The sequence below is a fragment of the Equus asinus genome, chromosome 11, assembly GCF_041296235.1.
Source record: "Equus asinus isolate D_3611 breed Donkey chromosome 11, EquAss-T2T_v2, whole genome shotgun sequence".
Taxonomy (NCBI): Eukaryota; Metazoa; Chordata; class Mammalia; order Perissodactyla; family Equidae; genus Equus; species Equus asinus.
In genome coordinates, this window is record NC_091800.1 from 50,445,636 (window position 1) to 50,467,393 (window position 21,758).

Here is a 21,758-nt window from a genome sequence, read left to right on the forward strand (position 1 = left end):
TTAGTCTCCACATTTTTGCACCTTTCTCTGCTTTTTTCTTGTAGTTGATTTCTAGTTTAATAGTGTTATGATCAGAAAAGATGCTTGATATTATTTCAACTCTCTTGTATTTATTGATGTTTTCTTTGGTTCCCAAAATATGGTCAATCCTTGAGAATGTTCCATGTGCACTTGAGAAGAATGTGTAACCTGCTGTTTTTGGATGAAGTGTTCTATATATATCTATTAAGTCCATCTGGTCTAATTTTTCATTTAATTCTATTATTTCCTTGTTGATTTTCTGTCTGGATGTTCTGTCCATTGGTGTTAATGGTGTGTTGAGGTCCCCTACTATTATTGTATTGTTGTTGATGTCTTCTTTTAGTTCTATTAAGAGTTGCTTTACAAATTTTGGTGCTCCTGTGTTGGGTGCGTATATATTTATAAGTGTTATGTCTTCTTGGTGGAGAGTCCCTTTTATCATTATATACTGTCCCTCTTTATCTTTCTTTATCTGTTTTGCTTTGAAATCTACCTTGTCTGATATTAGTATAGCGACACCTGCTTTCTTTTGTTCATTATTAGCTTGGAGTATTGTTCTCCATCCCTTCACTCTGAGTCTGTGTTTGTCTTTGGGGCTGAGGTGTGTTTCCTGGAGGCAGCATATTGTTGGATCTTGTTCTTTGATCCATCCTGCCACTCTGTGTCTTTTGATTGGGGAGTTCAATCCATTTACATTTAGAGTGATTATTGAGACGTGGGGGCCTACCACTACCATTTTGTGTCTTGTTTTCCGGTTTTCTTCAGTTTCCTTTGTTTCTCGTCCCATGGTTTAATCTGTTCTGATGTAGAGCTGCTACTCTCTGTTGTTGTCCTTCTACTTATCTCCTCTGCTCTTGGTTTTGTAGCCCCTTTCCTTTTTTGGATTTTTCAGGAATGAGGGTTTTCCTGAGGATTTCCTGAAGAGGAGGTTTTGTGGCAATGAACTCCCTTAATTTTTGTTTATCTGGGAAAGTTTTTATTTCTCCATCGTATTTGAAGGATATTTTCGCTGGATAGAGAATTCTCGGCTGTAGATTTTTGTCCTTCAGATTTTTGAATATATCATTCCACTCTCTTCTAGCCTGTAAAGTTTCTGCTGAGAAATCTGCTGATAGCCTGATGGGGGTTCCTTTGTAGGTTAGTTTCTTTTGCCTGGCTGTCCTTAATATTTTCTCCTTGTCGTTGACTTTTGCTAGCTTCACTACTATATGCCGTGGAGTTGGTCTTCTTGCATTGATAAAGTTTGGAGATCTATTGGCTTCTGTCACCTGAAGATCCATCTCCCTCACCAGATTTGGGAAGTTCTCAGCCATTATTTCTTTGAATAGGTTTTCTGCCCCTTTCTCCTTCTCTTCTCCCTCTGGTATACCTATAATCCTTACGTTGCATCTCCTAATTGTGTCTGATAATTCTCGGAGAGTTTCTTCATTTCTTTTAAGTCTTGCTTCTCTCTCCTCCTCTGCCTGCAACAATTCTATATTGCCATCTTCCAAATTGCTAATTCTTTCCTCCATATTATCGGCCCTACTGTTCTGAGCATCTAGATTTTTCTTAATCTCCTCTATTGTGTTCTTCATTTCCAATATTTCTGTTTGGTTCTTCTTTATCGTATCAAACTCTTTTGTGACATAGCTCCTGAACTCGTTGAGTTGTCGGTCAGACTTCTCTCTTAACTCATTGAGAATCTTAATGATGGCTGTTTTGAAGTCATCATCATTTAGGTTATATATCTCATTTTCTTTGGGATTGTTTTCTGTGTATTTGTTACTTTCTTTCTGTTCTGGAGATTTAATGTATTTTTTCATATTGCTTGATGTTGTTGATTTGTGCCTCCGCATGGAGATAGAGTTTAGTTGCTCCTTTCACTTGTTTCAGCTGCTGCGGTGGGGGGAGCAGCTGTTTATACTTCACCAACCAGGAACCCTGTCTGTAGTTGCTAACTGGGCCTGGGCCCCTCTTCGTAGCCACAGTGGCCCTTTGGATTCCCTCCTCTGCCGTGGGGGCCGTCACAGGGGGGCTTCAGGCTGCAGGTGCCTACTGTTGCAGCCCACCTAGATGTGCTCTCTCCTTGGGGTCTGCAACGGTGTTATGGGCTTTTCCAGCGGCCAGGGGTGGGATCACTTATATTTGTCGCTCCGTTGCTGTCGGCACCCACTGAATCTCACTTGTCCTCTATGGGTCGCAGGAGAGCTATTGGCATCTTCTACAGTCTGTGGTTAGTACACCTAGCTATGCTGCTTTTGCCCTGGGGTCTTCCAGCCTTGTGGCTGGCGGCTGGGTGCCTTCTACTGGTGCTGTGCAGAGGCTTTCCCTAAGGCTGCTGTGAGCCTGTAGGGTTTCCCCCTAGGCTACTAAGCTGGGTCTCTGGAACTCTCTCCAGCCCCAGTCCTCTCTGAGATCTCCGGCAATCCCTAGTCTCACGGGGCGGGCAACGGCAGCTGGGGGTCGCCCCGCCCTCTGGGCTTCTCTCCGGGCCTCTCCCGGGAGCCCTGAATGCTGGGCGTGGCCCCTCTGCTAATGGCAGACAGAGTTTTGTCTGCTGCCTGGCGGAACTCCGGCGCTTCCCCTCCGGGTCGCAGAACCGGCCTTTGAAAGTTCCCCCCGCCCCGGTCCTCTCCGAGATCTCTGGCAATCTCTAGCCCCACGGGGCAGGCAACGGCAGCTGGGGGTCGCCCCGCCCTCTGGGATTCTCTCCGGGCCTCTCCCGGAGCCGTGAATGCTCGGCGTGGCCCCTCTGCTAACGGCACACAGAGAGTTTTGTCTGCTGCCCGGGCGGAGCTCCGGCGCTTCCCCTCCGGGTCGCAGAACCGGCCTTTGAAAGTTCCCCCAGCCCCGGTCCTCTCCGAGATCTCCGGCAATCCCTAGTCCCATGGGGCGGGCAACGGCAGCTGGGGGTCGCCCCGCCCTCTGGGCTTCTCTCTGGGCCTCTCCTGGGAGCCCTGAATGCTGGGCGTGGCCCCTCTGCTAATGGCAGACAGAGAGTTTTGTCTGCTGCCTGGCGGAACTCCGGCGCTTCCCCTCCGGGTCGCAGAACCGGCCTTTGAAAGTTCCCCCCACCCCAGTCCTCTCCGAGATCTCTGGCAATCTCTAGCCCCACGGGGCGGGCAACGGCAGCTGGGGGTCGCCCCGCCCTCTGGGACTCTCTCTGGGAAAAGGAAATTTTTTAAAAGCAGTTTTAGGGGCCAGCCTGGTGGCATAGTGGTTAAGTTCGTGCACTCCATTTCAACAGCCTGGGGTTCACAGGTTTGGATCCCAGGCACGGTCCTAGCACCACTTGTCAAGCCACACTGTGGCGGCATCCCACATAAAATAGAGGAAGATTGGCACAGATGTTAGCTCGGCAACAATCTTCCTCAAGCAAAAAGAAGAGGAGTGACTACAGACGTTAGCCCAGGGTCAATTATCCTCACCAAAAAAAATATTTCAGCTGACTTGAAGCTGGTTAGACTTCATTTATTAAGGTGTAACCGTGGCAAATTATATAACCTGTTTATACTTGAATTGCTTTTTGTAATCAAATGGGTGTATTATTTGGATATTTAAGGAGTTTCGTTTTCAAAGATCTTAAGTTGTTAAAAGTACAAGTAGTGCCTAGAAGCTAAATAAATTCAAATATAAAAAGAAAACTGGACTTCAGGTTGTCAAATTCAGTAACCTGCTATCCATCCTCATCCTGCTTGTAACCTGTGGTAGGCATTTGTCACATTTCTCAAAACTCTTCTCTTGCTTCTTGAATCATCTGCCTTTGATTGTTTCTTCACCATCACTGCTGTTGACTCTTCTGTTTATCTCTGCGTAATAGTTCAGCAAGGTTTTTTCCCTCATCCTCTTCAAATCTTACTTACTTACCTACTCTCTGATAATCTTATTCCTTTCCACAATTTTAGTTACTGTTTATAAGCTTGTGATTCCACAGGTCTGTAAGTTCCTGCAGTCATTAAAAATTTATCATTATTTACATTATATCTTCCTTCCCTAAAACTTAGTAATTTTCTTGGATTCTTGGTCTGTTAATAAGGTTAAAGTCTGTCTAATTACCCAACTAACTTTTGTCAACCTTGATTCCTCCCTCATTCTATCTAGTGCCTCATCTCACCTCCACACTTGCTCAGTTGTCTAGAATCCAAGTTCTTTTTCTCCATCCTCCATTGCTATTATGGACCATGTCTCAACTGGATTCTTGCTATAACTTGTGAGGAGTTCTCTGTGCTATCAATCTAAGCCATTCTTTTCCCCATTATTGAGATTTTTTTTTTCCTATGATATCAGAATCGACAACAAACATCTATTGGTCATATCACCTTCCTGTATTAGTCTCTGTTAATTTCTTGTTCACTATAGAATAAAATCCAAACTCCCTAACCTGGCAAACAAAACTTTATTTCCATTCACAGCTGAAACTCAGCCTACTTTTCTACTACCATTGTTCTCCAGACTAACTCCAGCCACTTTTCTCACAATTACAAACTTCATAGCTCTGTACCTTTAGATATAAAATTCCCTCTTGCACTTTCTTTATGTTCTCCTCACACCTTCCTAATGCCTCTAGCATGGGAAAAATAGTGGCACTCAGATGTAGTTGCTCTGTGCTTCTAAGACACTTTCAGATCTCTTTGGTACCATTTAGCATGCTGTATAGCACATTGTTTCTGTAATCACCACTAGAGTAGTTATTCCATGAGTTATTAGTCCATTAAGTATTAAACTCAAATTTAAGATGTCCATCAATATCTGACTGATGGGTTTTTGAGATAAGTAAATTTAGCTCTCTCCATTCTGAATTCAGAACTAGAGAGACAAGAGTCAGATAGGTATCTAAATGCCAGCTCTAGTTCTCATATAGCTGAATTAGAGGTCTCAGCTTCAATCTAGAACTATAATAGCTGATGACACTATCGGCAATGGCATGTATCATTTCTTGCTTCCACATATCCCTCAAAACTAATAATCCTACTTCTGAAAACTGATCCTGGTTCACCATGAAAAATAGGGACAAAATAAAGGAAAACAGTTATATGTAGTCCTAAAGGTTTTACTGTAGTACAGAAGGGTCAATGGGCAAATGTAATGATAACATCAATTTCATTACTTCCTTTCTTGATAATTGCATAACATACATTTCATGCAAAAAGCCTTTTGAATCATTCAGAGTAGCACTACATCTGTATTATTATGCTTTGTAACGAGAAAACGTGTCATATGATGCAATCTCTTACACCTTTTAAAAATAGATGGAACAAATCCAAGCAAGCATATACTTTAAGAAATATGCTTCTACTTGCAAATGGCCTGTTTGAGATTATGCATTAGCCCTTTTTAATGTTCTTATGCTCCCTAATTCATTATTGTGACCTCTTTTATTTTCACTTCTGCCATGCTTTTTAAGAAAAAAAGTGATTTCGCATCATACACTTTAATATTTTCCAGTTGAAAATGAAGACGTGGCTGAAAGGGTTCTTTTTTCCTATGGCTATGGTGCTAATGTTCCCACAACAGCCAAAAGACGGCTACAGCAAAGGTAAAATCAATACATATTTGTTTTACTTATCTACTCAAGCTAAATGTAATTACATTATGTTTTTTGATAATGTGCTGAGATGAGTGACAGAGTAAAGTAACTTTATTCTTAGTATACATGAATATTAAATTGCTCAAAAAATAAAACACAGTAATAAATTATCATACATTCATGATCATTTATAATACATGAGAAAACTGATGTATTTTTAAATGAGTTTAATGGTCAGTAGAATGGAAGCATACGTTAGAATTTTCCCAGAATTAGATTCAGTGGTAATGACACCATTTTAATTTTATCTTCACGTTTGTTTCAGGTGAATTACAAATGCTTTTGTACCAATAATTTTCAGGTTAAAATTAATTAATTATGCTTTCTTTTTTTTCCTCTTGTCTTTATTCACCTGCCTACATTCCTTGATATACACTTGAGAGAGAGAGAGATCATATATATTGTGATTGAAAGTATAAAAGACTTTGTGAAGGGGCCGGCCCCATGGCGTAGCAGTTAAGTGCGCATGGCCCGCTTCAGCAGCCCGGGGTTCGCCAGTTCGGATCCCGGGTGTGGACATGGCACCACTTGGCAAGCCATGCTGTGGTAGGTGTCCCACATATAAAGTAGAGGAAGATGGGCACGGATGTTAGCTCAGGGCCAGTCTTCCTCAGCAGAAAGAGGAGGATTGGCAGCAGATGTTAGCTCAGGGCTAATCTTCCTCAAAAAAAATACTTTGTGAAGACCAGGAAAATTTTTGGAAGATCCGCTAGTTATCTTGTGAGATGCCGCTTAAGGTACACTCAGAGAAAATTGTACCTGTATTAATTGGTTTCCTAGTTGACCTAGCTGATTTTAGGTAAAAAAAAGTTTTTACCTAACTCCTTTCTCCTAAATTTATCCTGCTTTGCAGAAACAGCTCACTACCATATCAAATCTAAATGTTTCTGTCAGACTTCCAAGCCCCTCCATGTGGCCTCACCTCTCTAGCCTTATTCGCCTCTCTACCCAAAAATGAGAGACGTATATCTCTCTGCCTATAACATCTGTTTTCTCCATGCCACACAATAGAATATTTCTCTTATCTCATCAGCTCTCATTTCTCATGTCCTTTCCACAACTAGATGGAAAGTTCTTCACGGTTACCAGCTACATCTTATTCTTATTTTTCTCTACCTAGCACAGTGTAAGATACCTAGTAGAATTGTTTCTTCACCTGAGTATTTAAGCATTCAAAGCTGCTTATCTTTTATTTTTATATGAATTGATTTAAACATTTAGAGAGTTACTTACTGTATAAGTAAGAAGAACAATTCATCTTGGCTCTAATACTCTTGTAGAAACTTTGAAGTGGAGGCTCAGAGAATAAAATATCTTTATGGCTATCCGAAGTGATGTAAGATATAGACCATTTTATGAGAAGTAACAAAAGGATGCTTGTGTCTCTTACTGGTTAAACTAAATATCTGAAAGAAATTTAGATCAAAGCTAGACGACTAGCAAGTATCAATTTGTAGCTAGAATGGTTAATTCTATCTGGTGAAGATACGAATTTCTAATTTAGAATTTCTAAATTATGTGTTATTTGAAAAATCAGTTATAATCTCATCCCATTTCCATTCTCCCCCAAGTTCCTCCAGATGTCACTAAGGATGACATAGGATATTTTGTAATTTTCAGCATATCTCTGTTTTTGAGTATTATGATGTCTTGGAAGGAATAGAAACGTAGTTTTGTGGGGTAGAGAGTTCTTTATCAGTGATAAATGATCGGTTAAATATTAAAAGTTGAAATTTTAAGGAAAAAGTCCATTTTTTTCCCCTCTTTTAGCATCTGAATCCTTCAAAAGAATCTTTATCACAGGGAAAAAAAAGAATTTTGCTGTTATAAGCTTTCTTTCTTTAGCCCCAAATTCTGAGTTCCTCTAAAATTGAAGGTAATTATTGCTGTTACCTTACTATTTTTTTAAGAATTTCCAAAAACACATTTTGATTTCTTAATATTTAGACTGAAGATTTAAGCAACCACAACTGAATCATATTCTGAATAATCTTAACGGTCCAAATATTTCTAAAGATTTTATCACTGAGCTATCTCTATGCCTTGAACAAGTGCCTAATGGGCATGCTATTAATATCTCTTACCAGCTGGTGCCAGGCATTCTTCTCATGGTGAACCAGAGGGTTATTTTGAGGAAGTGCTTCTCAGGTCATCTAAACTGAGTGAAAGGAAAGTAGGTCCAGATATCCAAAGCGGACATTTATGCACTCCTTCGCCCATTCATTCAACAACTTTTATTGAGTGCCTACTGCATGCACAAAATTGAAGTGGCACAGAAGATGCCTGTTGAGGGTCTGATGCATCTTTGAAGTTTGCAAAGTCCGTATTTGAGTTTTTTCATGGATATTTGTAAAGAAGTCCAATGCCTTTGTGCTCTAAGTTTATTTAAGATGAAAGCAATATAGCCATTGAGAGAATCTATATTTAATTCTTCACATTTGAAATTAAAGCAGTGGAAACGTAAGGTGAATTGTAAAACAACTCAGAACAGCAAATGAAATGTTTGCATAATAAAGTTTTCGTTATACATCAGCCTATACCAAAATGTATGAAATTTCAAAGGAACTTACTTCCCAACTACCACACAGTAGATTTCATTCAAACTAAATTTGACTTAAAATCTCATGTATTCTACAACCAGATTTAAGTATTTTATGATAACGCTTAATTGGAGGGGATTTCTGACCATAAAAATAATCTATGTTTGGGGCCAGCCCTGTGGCACAGCCATTAAGTTCGCATGTTCTGCTTCGGCAGCCCAGGGTTAGCCGGTTCGGATCCCGGGTGCGGACGTGGCACTGCTTGTCAAGCCATGCTGTGGTAGGCGTCCCACATATAAAGTAGAGGAAGATGGCATGGATGTTAGCTCAGGGCCAGGTTTCCTCAGCAAAAAGAGGAGGATTGGCAGCAGATGTTAGCTCTGGGCTAATCTTCTTTAAAAAAAAATTAGAAAAAATAATAATACATGTTTATTTTAGAAAATTAGGAAACTTACTGGTAATCTTATCATCCAAAGATAACCATTTAAAATTTTTTACAGATACATATATTTTCATATGTTTAGGGTATTATTATATGTAATTTAGAAGCTTAATTTTTTATCTTATGATTCTATCCGGAACATTTTCTTATGTCATTGAATATTCTTCAAAAGCATTATTTTTAATGGTTATCCAGAACTTTAATTTTTAGGCCTTTGTTTTTGAGTGCCGTATTGCTGTTAATAAATTGGATAGCCACTGAAAAATTTCATTAGTTGCCCTTTGCTGTCCAAGGTATATTATGAAATTAAAATGAGACACTGAATGCAAAGTTCACTACACAGTGCCTGGCATTGAAGAGGTGTTAAATAAATGTTAGTTTGTTATACCAATTAACATTTCCTAAAGTAAATTGCACAATTGATTTTAGAGGAAAAGTCAATGTTCCAAAAATTTTAGGCACAATTTTTCATTTAAAACAATTATCTTTAAAAATTTTAATGAGACCTCTTGAAATAATTAGTAGAGACACCCCCTGGACATGAAACCAGTTTTGAAATTTGCTTTCTTTGATATTAGTTTCTTAAGACATATACCATACTGCCAATTCCCTTTAAAGAAGTAGCAAAATTAACTTTTCTAGCTTGAAAAGTAACTCGCAAGAATCTCACCTAAACATATTATACTTATTAAATAAGGTGACTCACATTTTGAAGTTTCAGTAGAGATATGAACAGTAACTAAATATTGTACTAAACTTCCTGGGACAAGGTGTGGAAGGTTAAAGGGCTTATACAACTAAAGTCGATTAAAATAAAACGGGTTCTTCTTAACTTGACTAAACTTGAAAATCTGAAGTAATGTTTTTGTTTCGGTCATGATTGTTTTGGAAATAGCAAACAAGATTTTCTGGTTACATGTTTTGGTTATGCTCTTTAACCTGACACACTAAATGGGTAACACTCGGGCACTAGCGTGGTCTCGGTGTGTGCTTCACTGTTTGTTTTGGCGGACGTGAATGTGGAGACTTTTCTGAAGGTTTTTAACCTTTCAAATTGCAAGATTTGCTGCATACTATAGACCTTTTGTTTTAGTGTCTGTCTAGTTTTATAAAGAGCTTTAAGTTGAAACTTTCACAGTACACTGAGCTTCATAATAAGGAAAAAAATAAGCAGGGGAAACTTAATTCCTCTAGCAAACTTCTGTGCATAATGAAAACTTGCTTTCCTCTCCTTTATTCTCATGTGTATGAGTTCTCATTTTGTCCTTGTGGAAAGTTGTACTTGTTTCATTTGGGTCAGTTTTAGGAATAGTCCCTTAAAAAGTTGCTACTATTCTATTGATGATCAATGTGAAAGTTTAAACTTATAGAAGAAACTAGAGAAAGTTTTCTATAATTATAAACGATCAGCGTGAGACCACTATTTAGTCCTTAATAACTGCCCACAGAACCGGCAGTGCAGGGACCAACCGGAAGTGTTCTGAAGCCAGGATTATTCTGGCATATGTGTTATTTTTTTGAGCTATTTTTTATGTCATGCTAATAGAGACAGAACCCTGACCTGCTAAAATTGTAAAAGATCAAAAAGCCAAATGTTATTTCAGACCAAGTATCGAACTAGCAAGTAACTAAATAAATACACTTATTTATTTGGAGTTTTGCTAATACTAAGAGAACCATACCAGTATTGAAAGACTCAAGATTCTCCACTGGGCTTTGACATCTCAAGTATAAATAGAGGTCTGCCGTGTCCACATTGGCTAGGCTATACATTATGAAATTGTACGTAATAATCGAAAGTACTGACTGCTGTTGACAGATCCAAGAGAGTAACTTTTATTTGGAGTCAAGAAGTGATGAGAGAGCTAAGAGATAACCCCTAGGGGAATAATTTTACCAAGGTAACAGGTGAAATTTGATTTAATATTTAGATACAAAACTATACTCTTGCATTAGTTTCTTGTTGATGTCCAACATAATCTTGGTACAGGTAAAAATTACAAGGCAGTTAATTAATTACAAAGAAGCGTTGTGTTTTGTACCTAGTTTAGTGCCCCAACAGATAGCCTGTTAAAAAAAATACTTTCTTGAGGAGTTCAGTACATTCAGTACAAAAAAATAACCTTACCAGGAGTTATTTTCCCTGACTGTATCCATAGTTACTCTTTATAAAGAACTTAGAAAGGACTTATTTTCATTGTATGTGCATTGTAGTTAAGGATACATACACTCAGCTATAGTTGAGCAATTCTTCATTTGTCTTGCTTTGAATTTCAGTTAAACTAAGCTCCCCTCCTTTCTTCCCACTTATAATATCCCAGATTTTTAAACAGAATTCACCTGAAAACACTTACCACAACAATATGCCACACTTAAAGATTTAGGAGGTTGAAATATGGAAGAGGTAAATTGTTATGTGAGCTTTACCTTCTTCCCTTATTTATGCACTTTTTAATTACTAGTTGAATGCTTAGATGCTGAGCATTAGTTGTGCTTTAGTGTCAAGGCTCTGAAACCTCGGAATATAGTTTCCAGCAGCATATTCATTTGAACAAAATTTACTTACAGCAAAATCAATCAGGAATGATTTATTAAGTGCCCACTCTGTTCAACACACCACAGGCTGTAAGACCCCTGACTTCATATAAGTTGCATCTGTTGGGGGAGAAAAGATGAACACCATGAAAGACCATCAAGAAACATCCCAAAATGTATAATTTAGTGCTGTATTCTGTGCTAGACTTTGTCAGAGGAGTAGAAAGCAGTGAATACTGGCATGGTCAAAAAATGGAGGAAATGGAATTTGAAGGGTGCCTTTAAGAAAAGCTGGGCTATGAAGCAATGGAATAAGCTATCTTCTTCAGTCTGGAGGACTAACAGAGATACAGTGCAAGGAATATACAAAACAGGTTTGTGGGGCATTAAGTAGAGTAAACATTAATGGAAAATAAGGCTGGTTCAGTTGAGATTATAGAAGACCTTGATATTTTTAAATAATTTAGATGTAGAGTATGATGAACCACATAGGTAAGATTTGAAGTGGGTGGGAAAAGGACATCCACATCAATTTGTTAAGTAAGAAATACAAATGTCTGACAAACTTATGAGAAGATGATTAACCTCACAAATAAAGAAATTTAATTTAAAACAAGATTCTATTGTTTACAAGGTTAGCAAAACTTTTTTTTTAATGAGTTCATAATAGTTTACATCAATGTGAGATTTCAGTTGTACATTATTTCTTGACTGTCACCACATAGGTGCTCCCCTTCACCCCCTGTGCCCACCCCCATCCCCCTTCCCCTGGTAACCACTGAACTGTTTTCTTTGTCCATGTATTTGTTTATATTCCACATATGACTGAAATCATCTGGTGTTTGTCTTTCTCAGTCTGGCTTATTTCACTTAGCATAATTCCCTCCTGGTCTTTCCATGTCATTGCAAATGGGATGAATTTGTCTTTTTTTCTAGCTGAGTAGTATTCCATTGTATATATATATATATATATACACCACATCTTCTTTATCCAGTCATCGGTCGATGGGCAATTGGGTTGTGTCCATGTCTTGGCTATTGTGAATAGTGCTGCAACGAACATAGGGGTGCATATGCTCCTTTGGATTGTTGAATTCAGATTGTTTGGGTAGATACCCAGTAGTGGGATAGCTGGGTCGTATGCTAGTTCTATTTTTAGTTTTTTGAGGAATCTCCGTACTGTTTTCCATAGTGGCTGCACCAGTTTGCACCCCCACCAGCAGTGTATGAGTGTTCCCTTCTCTCCACACCCTCTCCAACATTTGTTATTTTTAGTCTTAGTGATTATAGCCATTTTAGCCATCTTAGTGTAGTTTTGATTTGCTTTCCCTGATGATTAGTGGTATTGAACATCTTTTCATGTGTTTATTGGCCATCTGTATATCTTCTTGGGAAAAATGTCCATTCATCTCCTCTAGCAAAACTTTTAAAGATTGATGATGCCTGGTTGGCTAGGGTATGCAGAAATAGGTGATCTTATATAAAGTTTATTCATTCACCAGTTAGCTTAATACTCAACACCTCCTTTGTACCAGGTATTGTTCAAGGCAATTAGAACTCATTAGATAACAAATAAAAATTCCTGTCCTTGGAGAACTTTCATTCTAGTTCATGAGAATTTAAATTTGTACAACCTTTCAAGAGGAATGTGTGAAAATTTGTGGTGCACATGTGTTTTGACCCAATTGTTATACTTTCTAAGGAAATCACAATATAAAGATTGCAAAGATGGATGTAGGCAATTATTGAGAACTTTCCATAGGTAAGTCAATGTACTAAATGCTCTAATTGGGTCGTCTTTTTATTGTGGCGTTTTAAGAGTTCTTTGTATTTTCTGGATCCAAGTCCCTTATCCAGCATGTACTTTGAAATTTTTTCTCCCACTCATGGATTGTCTTTTCACTTTCTTGATGGTGTCTTTTGAAACACAAAACTTTTTAAGTTTGATGCAGTCCAGTTTATCTAATTTTTCTTTTGTTGCTTGTGCTTTTGGTGCCGTGTCTGAGAATCCTTTGCAAAATCCGAGTTCATGAAGATTTACTCCTATGTTTTCTTCTAAGAATTTGTGGTTTTAGCTCTGAGATTTAGGTCTTTGATCCACTTTGAGGTCACTTTTTAATATCATATGCAGTGTAATGACTTTATACTAGTTTTAATGTGGCTACTAGAAAATTTTCAATGACTTGTATGGCCCGCATTGTCTTTCTATTGGACTGATCTGGCTTAAACCAGTGGTCTCCAAACTTTTCGCATGAATCTCTATTGGGAAAAAAAATTAACATGCCCTCATCAATATATGTGTATATACTTATATTTGCTTGTAGATTATACACATGTACTATCATATGAATAATATATTATGTACATTATAATATAAAACCTACATGGAAAATTAAAACTTAAAGACACATAATAGTAAAATAAATGTAAATAAAATTTCCCACACTTTAGTGGGTTATCTTGCACATAACTACTTGTGGGAACCGTTAGTCTAGACTGTGACCTTAACCTAATTCACTCAAGTCTTCCTTCTCCAAGCCATTGCCACAATGTTGATAGAGAAGTCTCTCAGGTGAAGATCTGATCACGTCATGCCTAACCAACTTAAAGATGAAATCCAAACTCAGCTTGTCCCACAAGGCCTTCCATCATATATCCCTGCCTGTATCTCTCTCGTTTCAGCCCTCACCATGCACCAGCTGTTTGATCAATGCATCCCATACTGCTTACACTTTGCCGCTGCAGGGAATCCTTTACTTACGCTTTTTCCTCTACCCAGAATACTATTTCTCTGCTTCTTCACCACTTTAGTCAGTATTAGTTTTCATTTCTCAGTGTGCCCTTTCATAGCATTTAGCACACCAGAATAATGTTTTTATTTGCCTATCTTCCTCGATAAACTGTTAGATCCTCCAGATAGAAATAGTGCATTCCTAGGACCTACATAGATTAGAGGCTTTTAATACATGTTTGTTAGAAGAAAGTGTTCATGAATATCTTATTGAATTAATTAATAAGTATGTTTCTTCTAATTTAACCTGTGTTTTCTGCATTCATTGATATTCATGGTCAAGAAAAAAATTGCTAATTTTCTCTTCATCATTTTTGTTTAATTGCAGATATTATAGTTATGAAAAAGTTATATTTCTTGTTTATCCTGTGTGTTCTATGTGCTTAAATATGTCATTTTTTTAAAAGAAAAAGATTTTACAATATTGTTATTATTGTTTTGTTAGATTGGCACCTGAGCTAACATCTGTTGCCAATCTTTTTTGTTGTTGTTGTTGTTCTTCTTCTTCCCAAAGTGCCCCCCTCCCCCCGCCACCCCCCCCCCAGTATATAGTTCTATATTCTAGTTGTGCTATGTGGGGCACCACCTCAGCATGGCCTGATAAGCTGTGCCGTGTCCTCACCCAGGATTAGAACCAGTGAAACCTAACAATTGGGAGAAAATATTTGCAAACCATATATCAGATAAGGGGATAATATCCAAAATATACAAAGAACTCATGCAGCTCAACAACAAAAAAACCAACAATCCAATTATAAAATGGGCAAAAGATCTGAACAGAGATTTCTCCAAAGAAGATATACAGATGGCCAAAAGGCATATGAAAAGATGCTCAACATCATTAGCTATCAGGGAAATGCAATCAAAACTACAATGAGGTATCACCTCACTCTGGTCAGAATGGCTATAATTAACAAGACAGGAAACAACAAATGTTGGAGAGGATGTGGAGAGAAGGGAACCCTCATACCACTGCTGGTGGGAGTGCAAACTGGTGCAACCACTATGGAAAGCAGTGTGGAGTATCCTCAGAAAATTAAGGATAGATCTACCATATGATTCAGCTATCCCATTGCTGAATATTTATCCAAAGAACTTGAAAACACAAAGGCATAAGGATACTTGCACCCCTGTGTTCATTGCAGCATTATATACAATAGCCAAGACTTGGAAGCCACCTAGGTGCCCATCAAGGGACAAATGGGTAAAGAAGATGTGGTATTTATACACGATGGACTACTACTCAGCCATAAGAAATGATGAAATCCGGCCATTTGTGACAACATGGATGGACATTGAGGGTATTATGCTGAGTGAAATAAGTCAGAGGGAGAAAGTCAAATACCATATGATCTCTCTAATACGTAGAAGATAAAAACAAGAACAAGCACATAGCATTGGAGATTGGACTGGTGGTTACCATAGGGGAAGGGGAGAGGGGGGAGGGCAAAAGAGGTGATTAGGGTCACATGTGAGGGGATGCACTATAATTAGTTTTCGGTTGGTGAACATGATGTAACTACACGGAATGCGAAATATATTATGATGTACATCCAAAAATAATCAAATAAATGAAAACAAAGAAAAGAACCAGTGAAACCCTGGGGCCATGGAAGCAGAGTACGCAACCTTAACCACTTAGCCACAGGGCCAGCCCCTACAGTATTATTTTTTATCCTTATTCTTGTTCTTGTTTTCTTTTTCTTTTTTCCTTTTTTTTTTTCCTATAACATCATAGGCTAAATGAGTCATTTAGGGTAACTTGAAAACCTTAATACCATTTCTGATGTATCTGTGAGATGTGACTGCTATCTTTACAACTGACTTAGAAGTGAATTTTTACAGCGTGGTCAGTGGAACAACTGGAGACCAGTTGTACACAGTGTCTCTCACGTTATAGCCATTATGCATCATAAATGATATCAACATTCATAGTGGTAGTCACAGTCATTCCTGTCAGCGTCAGTTTCTAGAAAGTTTTTCTCAATAAAATAGCACTGTAAGCTAGTCATCAGAACACTGTGGAACACATTAATCAGCAGTGTCAAGAAATCGTAAGATACCTTTCTTGTTTTAAAGAGTTGATTTTCATCACTCAGAATTCCCCAACCAAAATCAAGGAAATTCTTAGTAGAAGGAGGTAGCCCTGGTGTTAGGACTTAAGCACCAGCATCCCAAGAATTTCTTTAATTCAGTGATTTATGTCATGTGATATTTTGCATTGATGCCTGATATCACACCATATCTGCATAAGAGCATTATGCAATTTCCAAACAAAGAGAAAAACACTCAAACTAAGTTACTTAACATTATTAAACTTGATGTCTTCAAGTCATTATCTTCTTCAAAATGTTAGTAATGGGTGACCTTTGCGTCTTATTATTTTCTTGCTTCCCTTTTTCTTCCATTTCATCTCATTTGTGACTCTGTTTCTGAGTAATAGCATTTGATTGTGTTCATTGTTCTATACAGAGCATTACACAAATATGGTCTGTACCTTTGACATACATGTATTGAGAAATTACCGTGTACAAAAAGACGCTAGGGGCTGGCCCTGTGGCCAAGTGGTTAAGTTTGCGCGCTCTGCTTCAGCGGCCCAGGGTTTTGCTGGTTCGGATCCTGGGCGCGGACATGGCGCTGCTCATCAGGCCATGCTGAGGCAACGTCCCACATAGCACAACCAGAGGCACATCACAACTAGAATATACAACTGTTTACTGGGGGGCTTTGGGGAGAAGAAAAAGAAAGAGGCAGGGGGGAGGAGGGAGACCCTAGTGCTGAGTTCTGTTGGAGAAAGAAAGATGAAAAGACATATTCCTAACATATTTGAAGGATGAGAGGGAATGAAAATATGAATGAAGATAATGCTAAGGTTTTTAAATAAACCTAATAAAAAATAGAGCTAATGATATAAATACTGATGTTTGCAAACATATAATAGGTTCAGCAGATTTACAATGTAGACGACATTAAGACTTATTTTATTTGTAGAAATCTTATTTAGGCTCAGATTTCAGAGAACTTGGTATATTTTATATTGGGGGATGGAAAATGGGGTAGCCATAAACTATAAGCACCTTCAAAATCTATAAAGAAAGTAGATTAGTAGTTCCCTGGGGCTGGGCAGAGAGAGTGGGGAGTGATGATAATGGGTGCAAATTTACTTTTTAGGGTAATGAAAATGTTCTAAAATTAGATTATAGTGATAGTTCCACAACTCTAAATATACTAAAACCATTGAATTGTACACTTTAAATGCATGGACTTTATAGTATGTAAATTATGTATCAATAAAGCTTTTTTCTTTTCTTTTCTTTTCTTTTTTGGTGAGGAAGATTGGCCCTGACTTAACACATGTCACCAATCTTCCTCCTGTCTTCTTCTTTTTTTCTCCTCAAAGCCCCAGTGCATAGTTGTATATCCTAGTTGTAAGTCCTTCTGGTTCTGTGTGGGATGCCGCCACAACATGGCTTGATGAGTGATGTGTAGGTCCACGCCCAGGATCCAAAATGGTGAACCCTGGGCCACCAGAGTTGAGCACGTGAACTTAATTAACCACTACACCACTGAGCCAGCCCTACTATAAAGCTTTTTCCTTAAAAAACGAATTATTGTCAAAAAATGGGGACTGTGTCTTTTCCGTCTCTAACTTCAGATGATTATTAAGGCAAAATCTTATGCCAATGGAAAGGATGGAAACTTAAATATGAGCATATCTAAACAAGCTACCCAGTTCACTGTTTAAACTTTTACCAGAATTCATCTTTTTTCATTTGAAATAATGAGTTCTTAGAAATGAATGTGTAGGGTCATTATTTAGCATTATTTTCAGAATTTTGTCTGCATTCCTTTATCTGATGTTAGGAAATATTAAAAATACAATGGAAATTGTTACTGTCCTATAATTTTATTTAGAATGAAAATATTTTAGTTCTTGTCCATGTAAAACATCCTGTCTTGGATTCCATGGATTTTGCAGTTCTCTCAGCTTAATAGATTCACTCATACAGAACATGAAAACGTGATAAACAGGAAATTTTTAAATTTGGGACATTACAGAGGGTGTTTGCGGCAACAACATATCTTCTCAACATTATTAGCAGTTCTTTAAAGAATTATGCCACATTTTTCCCCCTGAAGTCGGGAGGAATAGTTTTATAGCTGAACCCTTTTTTTAATTGTCTTAGAAGTGGAATTGAGACATTTCACATTTAGTGTGCCTTTAAATACTGAAGGTTACATTCAGTACAATAAGTTGTGATCTTCTCGTGATACTCACAGTTGTGATCTTTTAGTGGCTTCTTTGAGCGTGGAATCTTTGCCTTTACTGTAGACGTTCTCTACTTTTCATACATCTTTTCCATCTCTGCTTTCAATAGAAAATCTGTTCAGTTGTGTTTTGTATTATAAAATGCATTATGTTGTCTGAGGTAAACACTGATGCTTTTCAGAGTGCAAGTTTATTGTTTCAACTAATTGCCTGATTTGTTTGTAAATGGGAAATTTTACAAAAATGGAGAAAAGCTGTAAATTGCTATCTTGTGGTCTTTTCAAGTAAATATCGTAATGTAACTCTCCACTTTTATAGCAAAGGCTAGGAACCATTACTGCAGTAATCATTATATCACAGTTATGTTATTATGGAGATTTTAATGTTACTTTCAAAATTCTGAGTTATTGGGATATTGGTCTTCCACCGTTGACACCTGAAAATATTATTTGACTCTATATTTTTTCTGGTAATATTTAAGTATTATTAGGAAATGGCAAGTCAACTTTAAAGCATACAACACATTTTGAATATTTTAGATAACACTCCACTTTTGTAAGCATTAATTTTCTTATTTCGTTCACCTAGTGTCCACTTGGCAAGAAGAGTGCTTCAGTTAGAAAAACAGAATTCATTGCTTTTAAAAGATCTGGAACATCAAAAGGACCAAATAACACAGCTTTCACAAGAGGTAAATAACTTAAAAGAAACGCATATAAAGAATCACAGTGTTCATTTTAATTCTTTGCTACTCCCTTGTGCTTTCTGAGCAGTTCTGTGATAAGCTGTTTGCTAGTATGAAATGATTCTATAATTTATGAAACTAACAATGTTAAAGCCTTATAAAACAACTTACAGTGTATGGCAAAACTAAGATCAAAAGAGAGATTAAATGCCCAGACTAAATATAAATGCAGACTAGACAGACAAAGCTTTGATTTCAGAGAATATCAACTGGCAAAACAAGTTTGGCAAATTTTGGTGGCATTTTAAGTTTTTAAATAAAACCTCATTTTTATAACAGGTTTGCTTTTTGACTTCTTTGATGAAAAATCATTTATCTATTAAACACGCTTAACTTAGTATACACTTAAGCTCTCACATTCTTTGGGATATGATAGTTCCTAAATTATATTTATTTTTTAAAAATCAGATTCATGTTTCTTATTTTACTTAGTGTTATACTATATCATTTAAAAACTATGTATACATTTTACATAGTATTTTTAATCCTCTTACTTAAAGCCAACATCTAATTACATTTTTCTGTACTTCTAAAATTTAAGTAAAAAAACAATTAAAACCAAGATGTCGCCTCACTAATGTTCCTTTTATTTTCTGAGTTTCAGCATAATAAGTGTTTCTATATTAATATTTTAAAACTTTTGGATCTTATAATAAAGGGATTTTTTTAAGACATATGTTAAAAATTATTAATACATACCATGTGTTCTTTGTTTTCTTAAGGACCTGTTCATATTTGTCTTTTAATACTGTAACATTTGGAGGATCTTTATGCCCAAATTTCAAAAGACCAGAAATATTTTATATTACTACAGTGCCTGACACATAGTTAATGTTCATGGTGGAAAGAGTGCAGTGCTGGTAAATGTTGACAACCGGCTCTCCAGGCAGGAGGGTGAGAGACAGCTGATTTGTAGCATTTGCTTATGTCTGTGAGATAAAGACTCCCACCATGACTAACTTCAAGCTGCCAACATCATACACTGGAATCGCAGTACAGAAAAGATGCTCGGTACCACACCGTCACATAATGTTTTCACCATACCGATACAATAGACATATGTAAACTTAAGAGCATAGATAATAGTAAAATAATTAAAATTGATGAGTTTTAAGTATTCTCTTTTTTAATAAAATTTATTTTATTGTAAATTTAAATGATTTTTAATAATGGTTGTATTTAATAACCAACTTGCAAAATTCCTAAAAATTTACCAGTCAGTTTTCAAAAACTGCCTTAAGCCAGCTCTAGCACACCAGTGAGTGGAACTATTGAAGGATGAGTAAGGGAATGATTACAGAAATGAACCTCTGTTGGCTAGTATGTTATAGATCCCTCATGTTTAATTTCAGAATAACCTATCCAAAATATTTCTAAAAAATAAAATATTGAAATACTTATAGACTTGTACATTTGTATGTCTTTATATTACTTAAAAAAAAAAAAGATACCGCCTTCCTGAGCACTTCAGTTAATTGAAATAGGAATTTCTAAATGTGAATTCACTCCTATACAAATTATAGGGGGACAATGTAAGAAATTAAGTGCTCTTGTAATGTAGTATTAACTTTGTATGAAGCAATTTCAAAATAAACTGTTGGCTTACGTTGAGAAAAAGACTTAAATACTGAAATACTTGTGATATGAAATGGTATGATGCCTGGAATTTGCTTTAAAATATTCCGTAAAAGGGAGGGGGAGGGCTCAGTAGATAAAACAGGAATCTCAAAATGTTGATAATGTGTGAAGCTGGGTGACAGGTAGATATTGGTTCGCTATTCAGTTCTGTATGTTTGTGTATGTTTGAAAAACTTTCATAAGACATTTGGAGAAAGAATCAGTAAGCCTATATTAAAAGGTTTATCCTGACTATGGTATATAACTTTTCTCTTAAGATTGAAAATAAAGTAATATAATTTTAAATATTCCATAGATTTTACTTTTTTCTACCCCACATATTGCTTAAATTGAAAATAATTACATAATTAGCTGAAAGATGATAATGTTAGATCGCTTCTATAACAATAGACTATTCATGATAGATGGTAGAAAAAAACAGAGAAGGAAATTCTCTCAGGATCTGTATTCTTTTGAGCAGGTTAAGTGTTTAAACCAACTTGAAGTTTTTGAGAGTAATACACAGATGAAACTCAAATAACTAATGTTAGAATTAACATTAAGTTATGTACTATTCAGAATGTCTGAGATTATACATAAATGAATTGCCAAAATGAGAATGCTAAAAAATATTCAAAATGAAAACAAATACTCCTTTCATAGCAGCTTTTTTAAGATATAATTGACATGCATTAAATTGTACATATTTAAAGTGTACAGTAGGGTAACTTTTGACACACGTGTATACCCATGAAACCATCACCAAAATGAAAATAATAAACACATGCATCACCCCAAGAGTTTTCTTATGCCTCTTTGGAATCTCTCCCTTCCAACCTTCCCCCCTCCCCATCCTGGTCCCCAAACAACCACTGATTTGCATTCAGTCACTGTAGATTAGCCATTTCCTAGACTTTTATATAAATGGGACCGTTACAGTATATATATGCACATAACATATATGTATATATACATACACACTTTTTAATCTGTCTTCTTTCACTCTGCATAGTTATTTAAGATTCATCCATAATTCATTTCTTTTCCTTGCTGAGTAGCATTCCATTGTATGGATATACCATAGTTGTTCATCCATTCACCTGTTGATGGACATTTGGGTTGTTTACAGTTTTTGCCTATTACAAATAAAGCTGATACAAACATCCATGGACAAGTCTTTTTATGAACATATGCTTTTGTTTCTCTTGGGAGTAGAATAGCTGGATCG

General features: G+C 36.9%; 1 protein-coding gene across 10 annotated transcripts in view; it reads left to right on the plus strand.

Moving 5' to 3' along the window:
- Positions 1–21,758, plus strand: part of PIBF1 (progesterone immunomodulatory binding factor 1) — a 178,664-nt gene that overhangs the window by 99,603 nt on the left and 57,303 nt on the right. For all 10 annotated transcript variants that reach the window (XR_011493024.1, XM_070480887.1, XM_070480888.1 and 7 more), the window contains exons 13-14: positions 5,449–5,539; positions 18,757–18,859. Coding sequence is in view for 9 of the 10 variants with exons in the window: in XM_070480887.1 (XP_070336988.1) it covers positions 5,449–5,539; positions 18,757–18,859 (194 nt within the window). In the remaining variant the exon portion in view is untranslated. The remainder of the gene's footprint in view (positions 1–5,448; positions 5,540–18,756; positions 18,860–21,758) is intronic.